The 19,030-nt window shown below is 40.5% G+C and overlaps 1 protein-coding gene across 4 annotated transcripts in view; it reads left to right on the top strand.

Annotated features, from left to right (window-relative positions):
* The window catches only part of LOC134570713 (uncharacterized), a 124,567-nt gene that overhangs the window by 29,290 nt on the left and 76,247 nt on the right, over positions 1–19,030 (top strand). For 3 of the 4 annotated variants that reach the window (XM_063428669.1, XM_063428678.1, XM_063428660.1), the window contains exons 2-3: positions 7,672–7,773; positions 17,194–17,327. In XM_063428669.1, the coding sequence (XP_063284739.1) occupies positions 7,672–7,773; positions 17,194–17,327 (236 nt within the window). Of the gene's footprint in view, positions 1–7,671; positions 7,774–17,193; positions 17,328–19,030 lie in introns of those variants that run through there. The other variant, XM_063428687.1, reaches the window with a different exon arrangement.

Below are 19,030 nucleotides of genomic sequence, written 5' to 3'. Positions count from 1 at the left end.
GGAAATAGATAGTAAACATATTGCTATCACATTGTGACTCTCTGATTCGCCCTCCAGGTTCTGGATCCACCTGTCATGTGGGGAAGCGTACCTGATCATTTTAGGATTAGTGATCTGCTTTAACAGACTTCTGCTAATATAGCTGTTCTCACTCTTTAAGTCCAGCTTTGCATTCCTATTTCTTCCTAAGTTATTTATCTGAATAGGAAAGAATAAGTTGTTATTAACCCTTTCAATTCTGGCAAGGAATTGAGCATGACCTGCCAGATCTACAGATTCAACATAGTCCCTGTGGAGAGAAATGGTTAAAACATCACCTTCCAGAGAGACATTCTGGATCCTCTCTGGAGCAATTCTTACGGAATGCTCATCTACAGGTGCGATTGCGTCATTCACCTGCAGGATAGTCACGTCAGGTGACTGACTATTCCTAAAATGTACCTCTATCGAGTCAGGTCTTTCTTCTATTACATGGCAGTTACGATCAGATTGTACATGTGATTTCTCATAGGTTATAGGAACCTTAGCTTGTGACCATACAATTCCATTCACACAGTCAATAATTGTGTTAAGTCTTCTGAGTATATCTATACCCAGAATTAGTCGGTTATAGGGGAGATCTACCACTATCACCGGGTGTCTAAAGGTTTTGTTACCTATTTTAAACTTTAACCAGGTATTGCCAATAACATGAAGGGCATTTCCTCCTACACTCAACAGAGCATTGGGGAAATCTCTTAGCTTCGGCTTATCCGTTGCTAAGTCCATTACCTGCTGGAAGTAGGTATTGGATAAGATCGTGGCTTGTGAACCAGTATCTATTAACCCTTTGAAAGGCTGGGGTAGCGAATCCTGTATTTCTACAGACATGTAGTACCTTCCTTCATGTTCTTCTAATTCACATAAGAATTTAGAGTGTGTCAACATATTACTTGTTTTCCATACATTACCGGTCACAGCAGTAGTTTCTACCTGTACTGAGGAATGCTCAGTCTTACCCACAGGCCCATCCTTTGTAGGAATATCTTGAACTGTCAAGCGGGAACTAGTGGTCGGCATTTCATCAGTTAACCCTTTCAGGGCTGGATCCTGGAAACTAGTGGTTGCTGGGGCTATTTTAGCCTTTGGCTGAAATGAAAAAACAGAGGAACACGTTGCGCCTCCTTCACCCGGAAGTGAAGTGACGGAATTGGCAATAGGTTTCCTAACACAACTATTGTTTATTTGACTGTTAGTACCTGGAAAGGAAACAGGGTTAGGCATTACATCTACTGATAACCTATCCTGTTTAGTCACTGTAGCTATATTTGCTGCGGCACTTGTTGTTGCTGTTGCAATTGCACAGGTGTCTCTGCAATTTGAGCTGTCCCTAAAAAAGGATTGATAGCAAAGGCTTTGTTAATCTTTGTTATTTGCTCCATTAATTTGCCCATCTGGTCTGTCAATTGACCAACCTGATGACGCAAATTATTTCCCCCATTGCCGTTTTGTCTTTGCCCATTAGAATTTGGCTGGGATGGCTGAGACTGTTGGGAGTTATTGGAAGCAGATTGGTTGTTTCTGTTTCCATATCTCCTATTTCCCTGAGGATTCCTTCTCCATTGGGAATTGCCTTGGTTTTTATTAACCCAGGGGCGTTTATTCCCATTGGCATTGGATTTTTCAGAGTTATTGTCAGAGGAGTTTGCAGAATTGCTTCTGGCGTTTTCCTGTTTCTGAGGCTTTGGTGTTTTCAAAACCTCAGAATAGGTCCTCTTTTTCTGTTGGGTTTCTAAACCTAACTGAATTTTAGTCTCCGACACCATTTTATCACCAGGTTTCTTAACCTTTGGCTGATTTTCGTCATGTGCATGGTGTATGGTATACAATTTCATGCACTGACTGACTAGCCATTCTAATGGTAGTTTACAATCATAATCTCTTGCTAGATTCATTTGTATACTTACTGGCATGGCATGAAAATACAGATCTTTGAAGTCTGTGCTTTCATACCTGGGTTTTCTTTGGGCCACGGAGTATGCATTTTTAAGAATTACTAAAAATTCTCTGGGGCTTTGATCTGGACGGCACTTTAAGTTATAAAGCGCCTTCTTTGCAGAAGCAACGGTTTTATACTTACCATATTCCATGATAATTTCATATTTCATCTTGGACCAGGACATTAACTGCATAGCTTGAAGACTTTCAAGATGAACACGGCACATTGAATCAAAGGTCCATGTAATGAACCATTTCTTTTGAATGTCATCATACATGCCCAATGAATTCATTGCTCTATCATAATTTTCCAGATGTTCAGATATGTTTCCTGAACCTCTAGAAAATTGTGGGACAGTCTCTCTAAGGAACTTAACAACCTTTGGCGATTCATAAACAGGTGTCGTTGATTTACGACCTCTGTTTCTGTTCGTTTCCCTGCGATGTGGTAAACGTCTATGCGATCTTTCTGCTGAAGAGGAATTAGACCCGTACAACAGTGCAGATGGCATATTAGTTACATGGCCTTCAGAGTGGACAGTGCAATCACTTTCACTCCCATCACTCCCGAGCTTCTTGTTCACTGTCACAATTCTGATCAGCATCAGAATCCTGCCAGTGTACAGAATCATGTCTGTTTTCATTCCTAGCAACCCGAGTCTGATTCTCTCTGTCAAGTTTGGCCAGGACGGTCTGTTCAAACTGTTCTGCCCAAGATTGCCAAGAATCTACAGGTGTTTTCTCAGAATTACTCACATTTTTACTTAGAGACTGTTTTATGAAAACCTTGTCTGGTGTGTGAATATCAGGGAATTTAGAAGAATCACTTGGGTCTTTTCCCAGTGATTTTCCACTTTCCTTTTGATATTCATCTAGCTGCATCTGTATCTGTTTTATCTGTTGATCATAATCATCCATCATTTTGCTCATTTTTCCCAGTTTATTAACAAGGTCAGAATTTTGAGCTTGAAGGATATTATTTTCGTCAGACAAAGTGTTGAATCTTCTTTGTTCAAACATCAGGTCTTTCTGACATTCGGACAATTTAAGTTCAATCTCATTATGCCTTTTTAACATGATAGAATAACCCATTATGAAAAACGGGCATGATTTGGTAACAGATCGCATTGAGGACTCTTCATCTATATGGCTAAGATATTTAAATATAGGTGAATCAGCCGATCTATCGTGAATCGAATCATCAACCTGTTGTTTTATTTGGGTTATCCATTCTAGATAATCAACTTAAATTTTTAGGTACGGATATAAGATGCTTAAGGGAAAACCTTGTATTTCCGTTAACTTCTTCCCATTCCCTGATTGGGATGAAGCGCTAGATTCAGCCATATTTCTATACAGTGATTTAATCTCAATACAAAACTCTTTTCTATATTAAGATTAATATTGCATGAATTACACAAATATTATTGTATATGGAATATAATTTCAACTTAAACGATCTCAGCAGCGTGCCTCCAATTTGTGGGGATATTTATGGGATAATAATAGTAAACAGATGAGAAATTGCCCACTATTTCAATTCTCAGATCCCTAATCGTTATCGTGTTAAATGAAATTTATATCACATAATTAAAATCACAAATTGTTATAAAAATAGATAATTTATTTATTTTTATATTCAAATGATAATAATATAAGTAACATGCATGATAATAATCAATGGAATTTCAGCATAACATAATATGCAATACAATATGGTAATTTAAAACAAACATTTCTTAATGACTAAGACGTAGTTTGTCAAGATTGATTTACGATAGGCTTCACAGAGAGAATGTGAAAGTTTCACAGGGAGACAGAGAATTCTTCAGCGTGTAGCGTAAGGCAATAAAGCCATAAAGACTTTCTGCTGGCAGTTTAGAAATAACCCTTGCAATGCTGGCTAGACCTCTTCTAGGGATTTAAGATCTACTCTTGTGTGATTTTAAATAAAAATAATATTTAAATAGTCATAGTCTTTAATCATTTCCTTGCATCCAATGAGAAATCTTACTATGTTACATAAGCTGATATTTTAATTAATTTGTCTAATTAGATATTTTATCTTATTTTAGAGCCAATCAATACAGCTGGATAAATGGTCATGATATGCTAACGTGATATTAATCACACAAATACATTAATGGCTATGTTAATCCCAGCTGCAGATAGGATGCTATAACCATATATATATTCTTTAATAATTAAGATTTCTAAATATGAAATCTAATCATGATTTATCCAGTCATATATCATGCTATTAATTTAATTAATTTAAATTAATTAATTAAATGCCTGTATATTTACCAGTTAAGTAGATATTTTCTCATCAGATGTTCCCAGGTAGCTAAGTGTCATGGGTCTCTTTCTCTGCATGGAGTGTCTTGATTTTCTGAGTGTCCGATTCTGCCTGGATCTCTCTCCTCAATCTTGAATCTCCCTGAATCTCCCGAGAGTGTTGTAATGTCTCTCTCTTCAATCTTTGAATTCTTGACTCTTCCCTTGTCTTAACTTTTTAAAGGGGAAATTCCTCTAAGTGATAGCCAATCACAAATGTGGGGTGTGGTTGCCTTCTAGGTAATCATTTTAGTATTCGAACTCAAGAGGGCAGCCTTGTTCCACTACACATACCTATCCAGGAAAGAGTTAACTTTTCCTGGTGGCTATTTTTGACGTCATTTACGTTATCTATATGTGGCCTATAACTTATTTTATCTGTCAGATCAAGAGGATTTCTTCAGACTTATCCAGACTATGCGTCTGCAAATTCTGCTATAATTCCTAAAATTGATAGTTTGTGAACTAAGTTTCACCTTAAACTATAATGGGACGTTGTACAATATCGAAAGTAAAATTTAATTATTTAATCCTCTGTCACCCAGGTCTGGGTTTTTAGAATTTATTATATTCCATTAGTACCTAGACAGTCTCTTATCACTTGGTTTGTTTATATACACATTCCATTCAGCTTGGGCAAAGCAGTCAGTTTTAGAGAAAGGATAGAAATTCTGTGTCTCTTTGTTAACTTGAAGATACAAAATGGAGTCTGGTCTATTTAGATTGACTTCAGAATATACACTTTGTATTTCTATCATAGCACAAAATGTCTGCCGATATAAATACCCTGACAGTGTGTTAGTTTGTCTGTCAGTGTATGTGTCTGTGTGTGTGTCAGTATATCTGTCTGTGGGTCAGTATGTCTGTCAGTGTATATGACTGTGTATCAGTGTTTCTGTGTGTGTGTCAGTATGTCTGACAGTATATGTGTATATGTATCAGTATGTTGTAATTGTGTTTATCTGTATAATACAAACACACTTCTGCATTGAAACGTCATCACTACATATAAACACAACTCTTTCAAAAACCAACACTACACATAAATGCATGCTTGCATTCAAACGCCAACACCACATGCAAAACACCCTTACATTCACACAAACATACTCCATACAAAAATATGCTTACATTCAAACATGTAAACACTGCTCAGTGCTACATTCAACCCTGCAAGCATGGGAAAATGGTAGAGCCCCAGCTGTCAAAGCATTGTTGGAGTTGAACGACAGGTAGCGATCTACCTTTTGGCCCCCCTTGCAATAAGGGGGCCCAAAACAATTTTTGCACCATGGCCTGTTTAGTTCCAATACTGCGTTGGGGTGGACCTAGTGATTGCATGCCAGGAAATGGGTGGGGAGCAAGGTTCAGAGGGACACAAGCAAATGCTTGCCAAGGGTCCAATGAATATTAAAGACGGCCCTGGTGTGGAGTGCCCCTTAAGCACCAAGATTCTTTTATTTGCAAGCAAATGTTCCCGGTAGACTCCTGCATGCCATCCTGTATGGAGCTGTGGAGTATGGATAATAATTATTTAATATACAATATACATTGTATACGTATGGTATATATTGTATAGTATGGAGTATATATATTTAATATGGATATGCATTTAGTTTAACAGTGCTCTCACTACGGCAAGGGATTCTGGGTAGACATATGCAAATGAGCTCAACAAAGAACCAGCTTTTTGCCTCATAATTCCACTTTATACATGTATTCCTTGGAGTATGTGTCTGCTGTATACAACAGCTTTGAAACACAGTAGCAAAGTCAGTGAACCACTCCTGGACAGCCGTTTCGTTGCTAATGCAACTCATCAGCATGAGGTTACTGACTTGCTATGGAGGCTTGGCGTTACTTGTGAAGTACATACCAAAAGAATTGTGGTGGGGGAAAAGCGTGGAGGAAAACTGTGGGAAAAGCAAGTCTTATGGCTTGAATGGTGCGTGTATGTGTGTTTAGCAATGTATTGTATGTATGTTTGTATGTATATATGTATGTATATAGCAGGCTCTTGGCATTCACTTAACTAAATCACTAGAAGGGTTAAATGTTAGGACAAGCCATGTGTTGCCTGTACACAGACACACTTCACTTAACCTTGGAGATAATTACAGACCATGCTAAATAAGAATCTGCTGAACATAAGCTATACAGCACATTACATCATATATCAGGGAACAAGTTAAAGAACCTTTTTGGGAAATATCACAGCATGTGGGGGCCTCTCTTTGGAGGAAGAAATTGCTATATAAACTGTAAGAAGACAGTTAGAAATGTAATAAATTAGGTTTTCAAATATTCTATCCTTATGAAAAACAAACAAGTGACACTGCCCCTTTATCAGAAAAGCATATCAATTAAACTGTTAACAGCTTTCCCTTCCCGCACCCTGATTCCTCTCCTGCAACTATCATCTATCAACTATCAAAAAAGAAAAAAAAAATCACTAAGCCCTCAGTGAATACTATTCTATCAACATGTGTTTCTACCATACCATTACCTATTGTGTCACTATACCCCACTCCCTCTAGCATGTAAGCTCATTGAGCAGGGCCCTCAACCTCTGTTCCTATTCGTCCAACTCGTCTTGTTACAAATACTTGTTTGTAAGTGACTAACACTGACTATACCCCCACCAGATTACCTGTAAACAACAAACATATTACCAGTAAATGCACCACAGGGGAGGGTGACAAAAGGCTCCCACGTAACACCTTGGGATATGAGGAAAACAATAAACTAGGCAGATACAGATAACGGCCCATAAGGTCCCGTTACGCAGAGAAGGGCGAGTACCTCTGGTGCTAGCGTAAGAATTGCAACTTAATGGTAAAACAGGCTTTGGTTACTCCACTTTGCATCCTCTATTTTGAAATGAATACATACCTTTTATTTTCCTTTTGTTTTTGCACCGCTCCTCAACTAACAACGGGGTCTATGTCCAGTTTGCCATCTTTCATGTAAATAGAAGTCAATATGTGCAAGGCAAAATTTGTTCTCTTGTCACCATGTAACTAAGACCTGCGAGTCTCACACTGTACCTTCTTTCTGATACCTGACTTGATACAAAAATCTTAATTAAAAACAGATTTACAAAAATAAAATAAAAAAATACTTGTTTGTAAGTCCACCAATTGTACAGCGCTGCAGAATGTGCGGGCTTTATACATAATAACAATAATCAGTTGTACAATAATGGTTTCGGTCATGTCATTCATCCAAGTGTTTCACTGTTGCTTTTAGGTGTAACATTAATTTGCCAAACCCCTCTCCATGAAGACTAAACAGCTGAATTGTGAGAAACATTTATGGTGTGTATGTAACCCTTTACATTTTGTTTGTCTTTTCTAGTTATTTTCACCAAAGACGTTTACATCACACTCATCTGAAAGTGTTTTGCGGGGATTTAATGTGAAGTCCGTCAAAAAGGAAATAAAACGTGGAAAAACAGTGGTAATTGGAAAACTGGATAAAATCCATATGTGATATGATTTATTATGAATATTTCAGTAGATTCAGCATTATGGGCAGAACATGTCCAATATATTGTCAGGTTAATTTGCTAAAATGAGAACTTAAAGTGAAGCGTGCAATCATATTCCTGACACTATATAGTTTTAAGATCGACATTTATCCTAGGCTCCTTTTTTCTTGGTTAAAAAGTTGTAAAACTCACATTTATTCCAGCGCTGCACTGGTCTGGTGAAGAATTGACGATCTCAGCCGATCAAACACCAATCAGAATCTCCTCATAGAGATGCATTAAATCAATGGACCTCTATTGGGAATGTTGAGCTTCTCCATGCCGAGCGTAGAGGCGCTTAATGTGACCCAGGAAGTAGCCGTCTGAGTTTACATTAAAAAGCCTGCAGGGACAGGCAGTAGACACCAGAACAACTACATTAAGCTATTGTTCTGGTGACAGTGGTGTCCCTTTAAACCAGTAGTGGAATCTCAAAATAGAATAAGAACAAGACACATAATATTGCAGACAATCCATGTCAAGGGAACTCTTTATATGCAGTATGTTCCAAAATGTGTCTTCAATTGACAACAAATTTGAGTGTTACTATCAGGGCTGCCATCAGAAATTTTCGGGCCCCTGACACAGTTCAAAGTATGGGCCCTCAGGACCCGCCCCAAGTCCACTCACGGGGCCCAGCCTGAGTCTGCCCAAAAAGATGCAATGAGTTTGTGTGTAGTGGATGTAGAATGTGTGTAGTGGTTGCATAGTGCGTGTGTAATGTGGATGCGGTGTGTATGTGTAATTGATACAGTGTGTATAGTGAATGCAGCTTGCACATTTATGTAATGGATGTAGTGTTTGTGTGTAGTAGATGCAGTGTGTAAAGTGGATGCACATTGTGTGTTTGTGTAATGGGTGTAGTGTGTTTATAGTTAATTCAGAGTGTTTATAGTAAATGATGAGTGTAATTATGTAGTGGATGCAGTGTGTGTTTGTTACATAGTTACATAGGCTGAAAAGAGACATGTGTCCATCAAGTTCAGCCTTCCTCGTATTTGTTTTTTGCTGTTGATCCAAAAGAAGGCAAAAATATACCAGTCTGAAGCACTTCCAATTTTGCAACAAACTAAGAAACAAACTTCCCTCTTGACCCCAGAATGGCAGTCAGATTAATCGTTGGATCAAGAAGCATTTACCCTACATTGAAAAATTATATCCTTGAATATTCTGTTTTTTGCAACTATGCATCTAGTTGGTGTTCAATCCCTTAGTGACCAAGGACGTATCACGTACGTCCGACAAAAAACAGTCCTCAAGGACCGAGGACGTACCGCGTGAAATTAGAGCGCTGGAAGCGATCATGATCGCTTCCAGCAGCTCTAATGGTATTGCAGCGATGCCTCGATGTTGAGGCATTGCTGCAATACCCGCCCCACTGCCGGGCCGCTTGAGAACACTGGGTGATCACTTCCGGGCTGCTCCACGTGGAGCCCGGCAGTGAGGCAGAGCATCAGAAGCCATCAGGCAGGCTTCCGATGCACTGCCTGTACGGAGTGCGTCGAGGGGTCGAGGCACTCAGTAAATATATATATATATATTTTTTAATAAAGAAATAAATAATTATATTAAAACATTTTTAACCCCTACCCTCCCTCCCCATGTACTTACCGGTCGCCGCTGTTCCCCTGCCGGCTCAGCCCAGACAGTCCCCCCTCTGCAATTTAGGACCCCCAGGAGCCATGTGACCGCTATAAAAGATGTAGATGAAAATGTTATGCCATGGTGGGGTTATTTCACATTCCTGGGCTACCATATGGTCTCAAAAGGCAACATAGACCCGGCAACCAATCTGGCAAACTGAATTGGGCAAGCCCTATATTGACCCTGTAACTTTCTAAAACACCATAAAACCTGTACATGGGGGGTATTGTTATACTCGGGAGACTTCGCTGAACACAAATATGAGTGTTTAAAACAGTAGAACCTATCACGGCGATGAAGTCACAAATAAAAGTGCAGTTTTTGTGTAAAAAAAATGCAAAAAATAAATATGAACGCTAAATTTGGCCAGCGATTGTGACTAAGTGGCTGCTACAAAAGACTGGACATACCCAATTGTGAATACTGTGGGTTGTCTACTTTTACAAATGGTATGCAATGATGGGGTTAATTTTCATTCCTGGGCTGCTATACGGCCTCAAAGGCAACATAGGCCAAGCAAACTAATCTGGCAAATTTCAATGTGCAAACATGGAAAAGAGGAAAGCCCTACATTTGACCCCTGTAAGTTTGCAAAAATCCATAAAACCTGTACACTGTTGTACTCGGGAGATATTGCTGAACACGTATTGGAGTGTTCTTTGTCAGTAACACATAACAGGAACTGAGAATCCATGCCTAAAGTACAATGTGAGAGAAAAGTAACACAAAAAAATTACTACCCAAAAGTTTGACAAAGACTGGTGGTAGAATGAATGCATGGAAAGTGTTAAAATACCACCATTTGAAATACCCTAGGGTGTCTACTTTTCAAAAATATATGGTTTGATGGGGGTAAATTACATTGTCTGGCTTCAAAAATGTCCCAAATAGGACATGGGTGCATGATGACCAGCTGTGAAAATTCCAAGTTGGAAAACTGGAATGCACACCCTCCAAATAAGGTCTTTTAGCCCCCAGAGAACACAACACACCTATACTTGGGGGGTATCACTGTACTCGGGAGATGTTGCTAAACACATATTGGGGTGTTCTTTGGCAGTAACCTTTAAAGTTCTCCATACATGTATTCTCAAATTGCTATGTGTGTAAAAATAAAAGCACCAATTTTTTTAACATTTGGCATAGATTGGTGGTAAAATGGTTGCATGAAGAGAGACAAAATACCCCAAGTTTAAAACCTTAGGTTGTCTTGTTTTAAAAAATATATACATGTGAAGGGTTATTCAGGGATTCCTGACAGATATCAGTGTTACAATGTAACTAAGAACATGTTAACATTGGGCATTTCTAAAGTCAGTACAAAATGTAGAAACTATTTAGCACCGGTGTTTTTTGCGGTTGTAGATGCGTAACAGATTTTGGGGGTCAAAGTTCAAATAAGTGTGTTTAAAAAAAAAAAAAAAAATCATATTTTATAAAAAAAAAATTATAATAAATTATATGATGTGATGAAAATAATGGTATCTTTAGAAAGACCATTTAATGGCGAGAAAATGGTATATAATATGTGTGGGTACAGTAAATGAGTAAGAGGAAAATTACAGCTAAACACAAACACCGCAGAAATGTAAAAAGAGCCCTGGTCCTTGAAGGACCACTATAGTGCCAGGAAAACAAACTAGTTTTCCTGGCTTTATAGGGTCTTTGGGTCCTCCCCACCCTCTGGGTCCCTCTCCCGTCGGGCTGAAGGGGGAGGAAGGGGGAGGAAGGGGTTAAATTGTTACCTAGGGACTCTCCTCCCTCTTCCGACGTCATCCGCTGAATGCGCATATTCAGTCAGTCCATAGGAAAGCATTTCTCAATGCTTTCCTATGGACGCTGGCATCTTCTCACTGTGAAAATCACAGTGAGAAGCGCGGAAGCGCCTCTAGCAGCTGTCAATGAGACAGCCACTAGAGGATGGATCAAATAGCCCTTGCCTTACAGACCCTCATAAAATCGGTCTACTCCTGGACCAGATGAAATTCATACCCCCTCAGTAGCCCCCGTGCCTACTGGGCTCGAGGTGGATACAGTGTGTGTCTCTTTTCATGTCAAACTACCATTACGTTATTGTGGGGCACCAGTGGCTTGCCAGGGATTTCTAAACCAGATCAGTATCCACTTTGAACTCCAGCGAAGGTGGGCTACATCATAACACTGCTAATGGATAGAGCTTTGACTTGGGCAAATCCTCTCTGGGAAAACGACAATCCTATAGTTTACAACTATGTTGCTTTTGTAGAGGCTTTCAGGTGTACATTTGATCCCTCTGGTAGAAAGACCAAATCAGCCAGGTCTCTCCTTCACATTAGGCAAGGAAACAGAACCTTAGTAGAGTATGCTCTGGATTTCAGGTCTCTAGCATCTGAGGTTTGTTGGTCTGAGGTTGGTTGGAACAGCCAAGCCTTTGTGGATGTATTTCTGAACGGTTTATCAGATGTTATTCTAGACGAGTTCGCTACTAGGGATCTTTCAGAAAACCTAGAGGAGTTAATAACCTTCATTTCATGCATAGATGAAAGAATGATGTACAGACAAAATGCCAGAGTCAGGCCTAGAAGGGCATCTATTCGTATGGCCCCTGTATATAACAATCATGACTCCATGGCACCAGCTTTACCAGAACCTATGTAATTAGGGACAACTAGGTTAAGCAAGGCCAACGTCAATACAGGAGAAGGGAGGGACTGTCTGTATTGTGGGCAAAGAGGACATCTCTGTTTGAATTGTCCTAGCAGGACAGTCCTTATGGGGGACAGGCCTTGGGTGTTTCTTCTTTGTCCTCCATAAAACATAACGATCACAGGCTTCTTATTCACATCACCTTAACCTGGGATAAAAACACAGCGAAGACTTTGGCCTTCATAGATTCTGGCGCAGCAGAGAAATTAATTGACCAGAATTTTGCCATTAAAAATTCTCTTCCAACCCGGTTAAGAGATACACCCTTGGACGTTGAGGCCATAGATAGTTGACCCCTCCAGGTACCTGTAATTACACATAAAAGCAAATCTGTTCATATGATGGTAGGTGTGTACACAAAGAGATTTGTGTGCTCCAAGTGATCACATCCCCAGCTTTCCCAATAGTTTTGGGGTTACCTAAGAAAGCATAATCCAACTATCGATTCGAAGAGAGGTGATATTGTTGCTTGGAGTAATAATTGTCGTCAGGGGTGTATCACTAATGTACAGCCTATTCACCTTATTAATGTTCCAACCATGGAAGAACTGTTTGATAAGGGTAAAGTCGAATGATATATCTGTGCCCTCACTTATCTGGATCGTGTACAATCAAGTTCAGTAACACTCTCCTACTTCAATACCTCGGTTCTAATGAAATAGAAAATACCTACCCTAAACAATGTCAGTCCATTAAAGTCCTTTCCAAAGAGGTGAGTAACACATAAAATCTACATTTTTGCACCCCTTTTGCAAGAACCTTATGAGACTGTAGGCGTGTTAGTTGGGAATTTTAAATCCAATACATTCCCTCCCTCTCAGACCATATTCTCTAAAGTTGCTTTTTTTAAAAAAAAAATGAATATATAATATTTTGGTATCTTGCTAGTAATCATCATTTTCATTAACTTTTTTACTAATTGTACTAAGTGTTTAATGCCATTAATGTTTAATTTCAGGGGGTGTTTTAGCTTATGACATGTTAGCTCTTTTTTTCTCAGTCACACTCACACCTCCTGGATGTGTAAGTGTGATAGTATCCTGATGACCCTATTCTCACTTAACAGCCCCTACTGATATATGTTTAAAGGGACACTATAGTCAACATATAAAAGCAAGAAAGACAGGCCCCCCAGCCTTCTTTCTTGTTTTTATATGAACTTGCCATTAAAAAAAATAAAAAATCAGAGTGTTTTAATAATTCCATTCCAGCGCCGAGCTCCCCGCTAGGCCACGCCCCCTTTTTCGTCAAAATGACAAAATCGCAGGGCCCAATAGGACGCTTCTCCTTGAGAAGCGTCATCGCGATGTGGTGTGCATGCGCCGTTTCGCGCTGCACCAATTGCATTCTTCATAGAGCGGCATTGAATGCCGCCCTATGAAGAAACTCAGCGCTCAACCGCGCATGTGCACGGAATGCGCGTTTGCGAACTGAGCTGTCTGACTGACAGCTCAGCTCGCTTTCTATACCCGCCCCCTCCTCACCAAAGAAACACTATATATAGAGATCTCTCTATATATAGTGTTTCTATGCAAACACACAAGTAGTAAAAAAATTAGACATACACACACACTCAGCTCCATCCATATCCATCCCCATCTTCATCACCATCATCCATATCCATCCCCATCATCCATATCCATCCCCATCATCCACATCCATCCCCATCATCCACATCCATCCCCATCATCCACATCCATCCATTCCCATCATCCATATCCATATCCATATCCATATCTATCCAGTCACCCACGCACACTCAGTCACCCACGCACACTCAGTCACCCACCCACACTCAGTCACCCACCCACACTCACAAAATAAGTTTACTTACAGTTTGAATCCTCCCCTCCTCCCCGGTCTCCAGTCTTCAGCTTGTCCGCTCAAGCCACTCCCACGCAGACAGGATGACAGCAGACTGAGTGGATTGAGGCGTTTTATGCCTCAATCAACTCGGAAGTCCCTCTGATTCACTCTGAGAGACTGCAACTGGAGGTGTTCCTAGCTTTGAATGTAAGCACTGTAGTTTCTCAGAAAATACAGTGTTTACATGAGAAAGGCTGCAGGGAGCTAAAGTTCTCACCTGAACAACCTCATTAAGCTGAAGTTGTTCAGGTGACTATAGGGTCCCTTTAATATGCTGCTGTCTAGGTATTCTTTAAGAATAAAAGGAAGGATTGGAAGGGTTCATTTTTGTTCAGCTAAATCATAAAACATTACAAGGAGGACACATACATAGTTTGGTACAAGACCATATTTGCTCCTCCTTCTTTTAAGAAGACACTAACCCTACACCCTCCTATTCTGAGAAGATCCACCCTTATTACACCCCCTAGATTAAGTTTAGAGCTATGATTTGTTCTATGCTTTTTTCATGCTGTATGCATGAGCTGTTCATAACGTTAGTTAATAGTTGTCAATATTTGATGTAATTAAGGATACTGCCCCTAGACACCCCTTTATTGCGTGATATTATAAAACCTTTGTTCTATTTAATAAACAGCAGACCTTTTCTTTTTTTTTCTTTTTTTATTCTTTTTTTTTTGTCGTGCATGCATCACCAACATTTACTCAAAGCTACACCAGCTTCTGAGTGCAATTTACAGTATTCAACAGAATCACAGGTGGACACAGCACATATTTTAGATTATAACAAAGAAAGGAACAATAAAAGAAAACGACACAGTCAGTTAATGTTGAGTTGGAGAGCATGTAGCGTTCCATACATGGACAGGACCAAAGTCCGTTGTGTCAAGTAAAGGCATTCTCACCTCCGATGTTACCCATTTACTTAAGAAGAGGCTTGCAGACCCTGGGAAAGGCCCGGAAAATCGTCAAAGCAGACCTTTTCTAAAGTATGTTCTGCATGAAGTGTCTACAAATACGTAAGGGACGCAGCTCGGTCGGGACAGAACTTTAAAAGGACATTATAGTCACCACAGTAACTACAGCTTAAGGAGTTCTGGTGAGTATAGTCAGTCCCTGCAGGCTTTTTCGAGATCCGCAGCCAATCCAATACTTTCCTATTGGAAAACATTGTGATTGGCTGAGATCACTTCAGATGATGTAAGCCATGGAGGCAGATCAGGGGCAGAGCCAGCAGACTGAAATAAAGGTAAGATTTTACTATATTTGGGGGAGTCATGGGGATAGATAGTGTTTTTTTTTTTTAAATTCTTTATTTTTGTTGTGCATGTTTTAACAACGAGCGTGTGTTGCCACAACAGCAGTCACACGCAAAATCATACATTTTCAAACATGGCAAGTAAAATGTCTGCAAAAGTTTTATATATTATAAAACAGAAATGATATGCATAGCGTGGGTCTGTGAGTATATGGCATAGAAACATGTTTGATCTATCTATGCTAACAATAGTAGGAGCAGGCAATAGTCGCTTAACAACTAGCACATTGCAAAATATAAGATATGAAACTGTTAGAGATTAGTCAAATTTTTTTTCAGTATTTATATGATCTCTAGAACACATTGTAGACAGGTGGAGGCAGCAGCTAAGCTTAGATTATAAAGGCAAACAAGATGTGTTACTGCTTCCCTGTCTACATGAAATGAGGTTCCACTGGGTGGCCTGGCAGGTGACCTGCTGTTGCTAAAGTGGGATCAATAAAGGTACAGGATGCAAACGTGAACTATTTAGCATGTGGTCGCAGGGAGGGGGGGTATGTGTACCACCGCTGTGGGCCCAGGTTGGGGGCTGAGTTATGCAGGCAAGGAGTCCCTCAGCCTATGCCTGTTACGGGCATCGGTGGCATATACTTGCTGTGTCCATGTAAAGCTCGCTGCTCAGTGGGGCCCCCGGGTTTAGTTCCATCTGTGGTGTTTCTGTGTGAAGCGTCCTTTTGTATAGCCATGTGGCGTTCAGCTATCCTCTCCGGGTGTAGAGTTGTGCCTCCTTGGACCGAGGTTCTTTGTTTAGGTAGGTGGTGTGGCTGCAGGGATGGCTCGTTGATCCAGCTGCTGTGTGCATGGGAGCGAGTGCGTGGGTTCCGGCAGCCTGGCACTATGGTCTGCCATGACGGTTTTTGGCGCCTTCGTGGCCGTTTAGAGGGCCTGTTGGCTTGGAGTGGGTATCTGTAATGGCGTCACAGGGCGGATCCAAAAGGCGATCGCTCTGGCTGCGTGGTTGCAGGACGCTCCGCGGTGGCGAAGTAGTGTCCAGAGGCCCTTGCAGAGCCTGTCAAAGCCCTCCATGCAGCGAGCGGGTAGTGTGGTGTGTGCGCCCGCCCTTCTTGGCTCCTGCTGAGCGGCCATCTTGTGTGTACCGCGGTGGTCCAGCGTTCCTGCCGGCGTTGTAGCCAGGTGGCTGATCAGCTTGCCTGGTCTGTGTGTCCAGTGGGGACCGGGATATCCCCCACCGGTCCAAGGGGGGGGGGGGGGGTAGGAGACTTGCTTAGTTGCTTAGGGGGTCCGGTGTCGGAGAGAGTGGCCGCCTCTCCCACGGCTCCGGCTTCTGTAGGCCGCGCTTGGTGTCCCGCTTTTCTGGCTCCTACGGGTTTCAAAAAGGTCTCGTTTTGTTCAGGGGTGCACCCCCGACGTGGGTGATGCACCCTGGTAGGTCTTTGGGCTATTTAGCCCTTGTTTATGCCGTTTTTCCTGCCTGTCAAGCAGGAGCTCGTGTCCCCTGCTTCTGCTCCGTTCGGCGGTCAGGCTCCGCCCCCCCTAGATAGTGTTTTTAACATTATAGGGTCAGGAACACATGTTTGTGTTCTTGACCCTATAGTGTTCCTTGAAGACCATGGCCAGTAATTCTGGTGATCACCAAGAACAGGACAGATGTTTTAACATCAAATCTGAATGTATGTAAATGGGAATTAACACGAAATACATTTGATACTTGTCACACTTACCAGGGTGACATTTCTGCTCTCCAAGTTTTTACTTGCCAATGGCTAGCAGTGAATGATAATTTTGATCAAAGTGTAGCATATATTAAAATGCAAACTAGTTTCATTTAAGTTGTTAGGTTTCATACTTTGTAATAAAATGGATCTCTGTCTTGCAGAAATGCTGTCTGTGTAAGGAATATGGAGGGACCATTGGATGTAACATAAAAGCATGCAGGAGGACGTATCACTATTCGTGTGTAAAGGAGGCTGGTGGTAAATATATCAACGATGATATTAAAGAGAAATATGAGTAAGTGAATAAATATAGCATTCCTTTCATATAATGGGATGGTACCTTGCATATCCAATTCACTGTGTCTCTGTAGTGCAGTTGTATTTCCCTAGGGTTCTTTGATACTGGCATAATTTATCAGTCTGCAGGAGTTCTTTAGTGGACAAGGTCTTGAATGTTGATAAGAATATATTTTTTCAATAAAAAGAATATAGGATAGACTATTCATGCATCATTTAAGAGGAGTTGTAGACGTCAAAGGTAGAAAAACGAGGTCAAGATACAAAAGTTTTACATTCGGGAGTGCCTTGGCTCACCCGATTGACCCCTCAGCATGTGCTGACATCCTAATGAAGCATTGCCATAGGTCCACAATTCTTCTCTTCTTTATTTGTGTGCTGCAAATCAGGTTAGGTTGATATAAATTTAAGACATACTAAATACTGTGCTAGGGACATGGGGTATGGGGGTGGACAGTGACTTGTACACACCCATAATTAAATTTTAGGCCACACACTTCACCCTTGATATAGTCTCTTCTCATTGTTTACTGAATATTGCCCCTCCTTTCACCTGTAGGTGGGGGCAGGGGAGGACAGTTTAGAGCTCCCATCTGCTGCATATCTATGAGGGTTGAGGTGGTGGACAACCGGATGTCCCATCTTCCCCATCTATTAAATAATAAATTAAGCACAAATTTAAAAACATGCATTGAACATAGCCTTAGAGCAAGCATGTCAAACTCAAAGGCTAACACAAGCCAAATAAACAAGGTTTAAATGTACGTGGGCCACAAAAAAACCCAAAACTTCAGTTTTCATAGAAATGTAGGTTTATTTAGAAAAGTACAGTCTAAAAAAAGTTGCCTAATACTGGACGTCATCATGCTCATTGGGCTTCAAAGTAAACAAAATAGCAAATTTATTTTAAGGAGACGTGCATTTGCATATAACCAATGCTTCAGTCCAACTACCGTGATATATTAAGAAAAGTTTGGTAAAAAGACTGAAATCTGAAATGGTGAATGTATGCTGTTGCACAGCAGTAAAATACAAATTACCGTATATACTCGAGTATAAGCCGACCCGAATATAAGCCGAGGCCCCTAATTTTACCCCAAAAAACTGGGAAAACTTATTGACTCGAGTATAAGACTAGGGTGGGAAATGCAGCAGCTGCTGGTAAATTTCTAAATAAAATTAGATCCTTAAAAAATTATATTAATTGAATATTTATTTAGTGTGTGTATATAATGAATGCAGTGTGTGTATGAGAATGCAGTGTGTGTATGAGAATGCAGTGTGTGTATGAGAATGCAGTGTGTATATGAGTGCAGTGTGTATATGAGTGCAGTGTGTATATGAGTGCAGTGTGTATATGAATGCAGTGTGTGTATATGAATGCAGTGTGTGTGTATGAGAATGCTGTGTGTATGAGTGCAGTGTGTGTGTATGAGAATGGTGTGTATGAGTGCAGTGTGTGTATGAATGCTGTGTGTATGAGTGCAGTGTGTGTGTATGAGAATGCTGTGTGTGTGTGTATGAGTGCAGTGTGTGTATGAATGCAGTGTGTGTATGAATGCAGTGTGTGTGTATGAATGCTGTGTGTATGAGTGCAGTGTGTGTGTATGAGAATGCTGTGTGTGTGTATGAATGCAGTGTGTGTGTATGAATGCAGTGTGTGTGTGTATGAATGCAGTGTGTGTGTGTATGAATGCAGTG

The sequence above is a fragment of the Pelobates fuscus genome, chromosome 1, assembly GCF_036172605.1.
Source record: "Pelobates fuscus isolate aPelFus1 chromosome 1, aPelFus1.pri, whole genome shotgun sequence".
Taxonomy (NCBI): domain Eukaryota; kingdom Metazoa; phylum Chordata; class Amphibia; order Anura; family Pelobatidae; genus Pelobates; species Pelobates fuscus.
The sequence above is the reverse complement of the archived record's forward strand: the minus strand, read 5'-3'. Positions and strand labels throughout refer to the sequence as shown.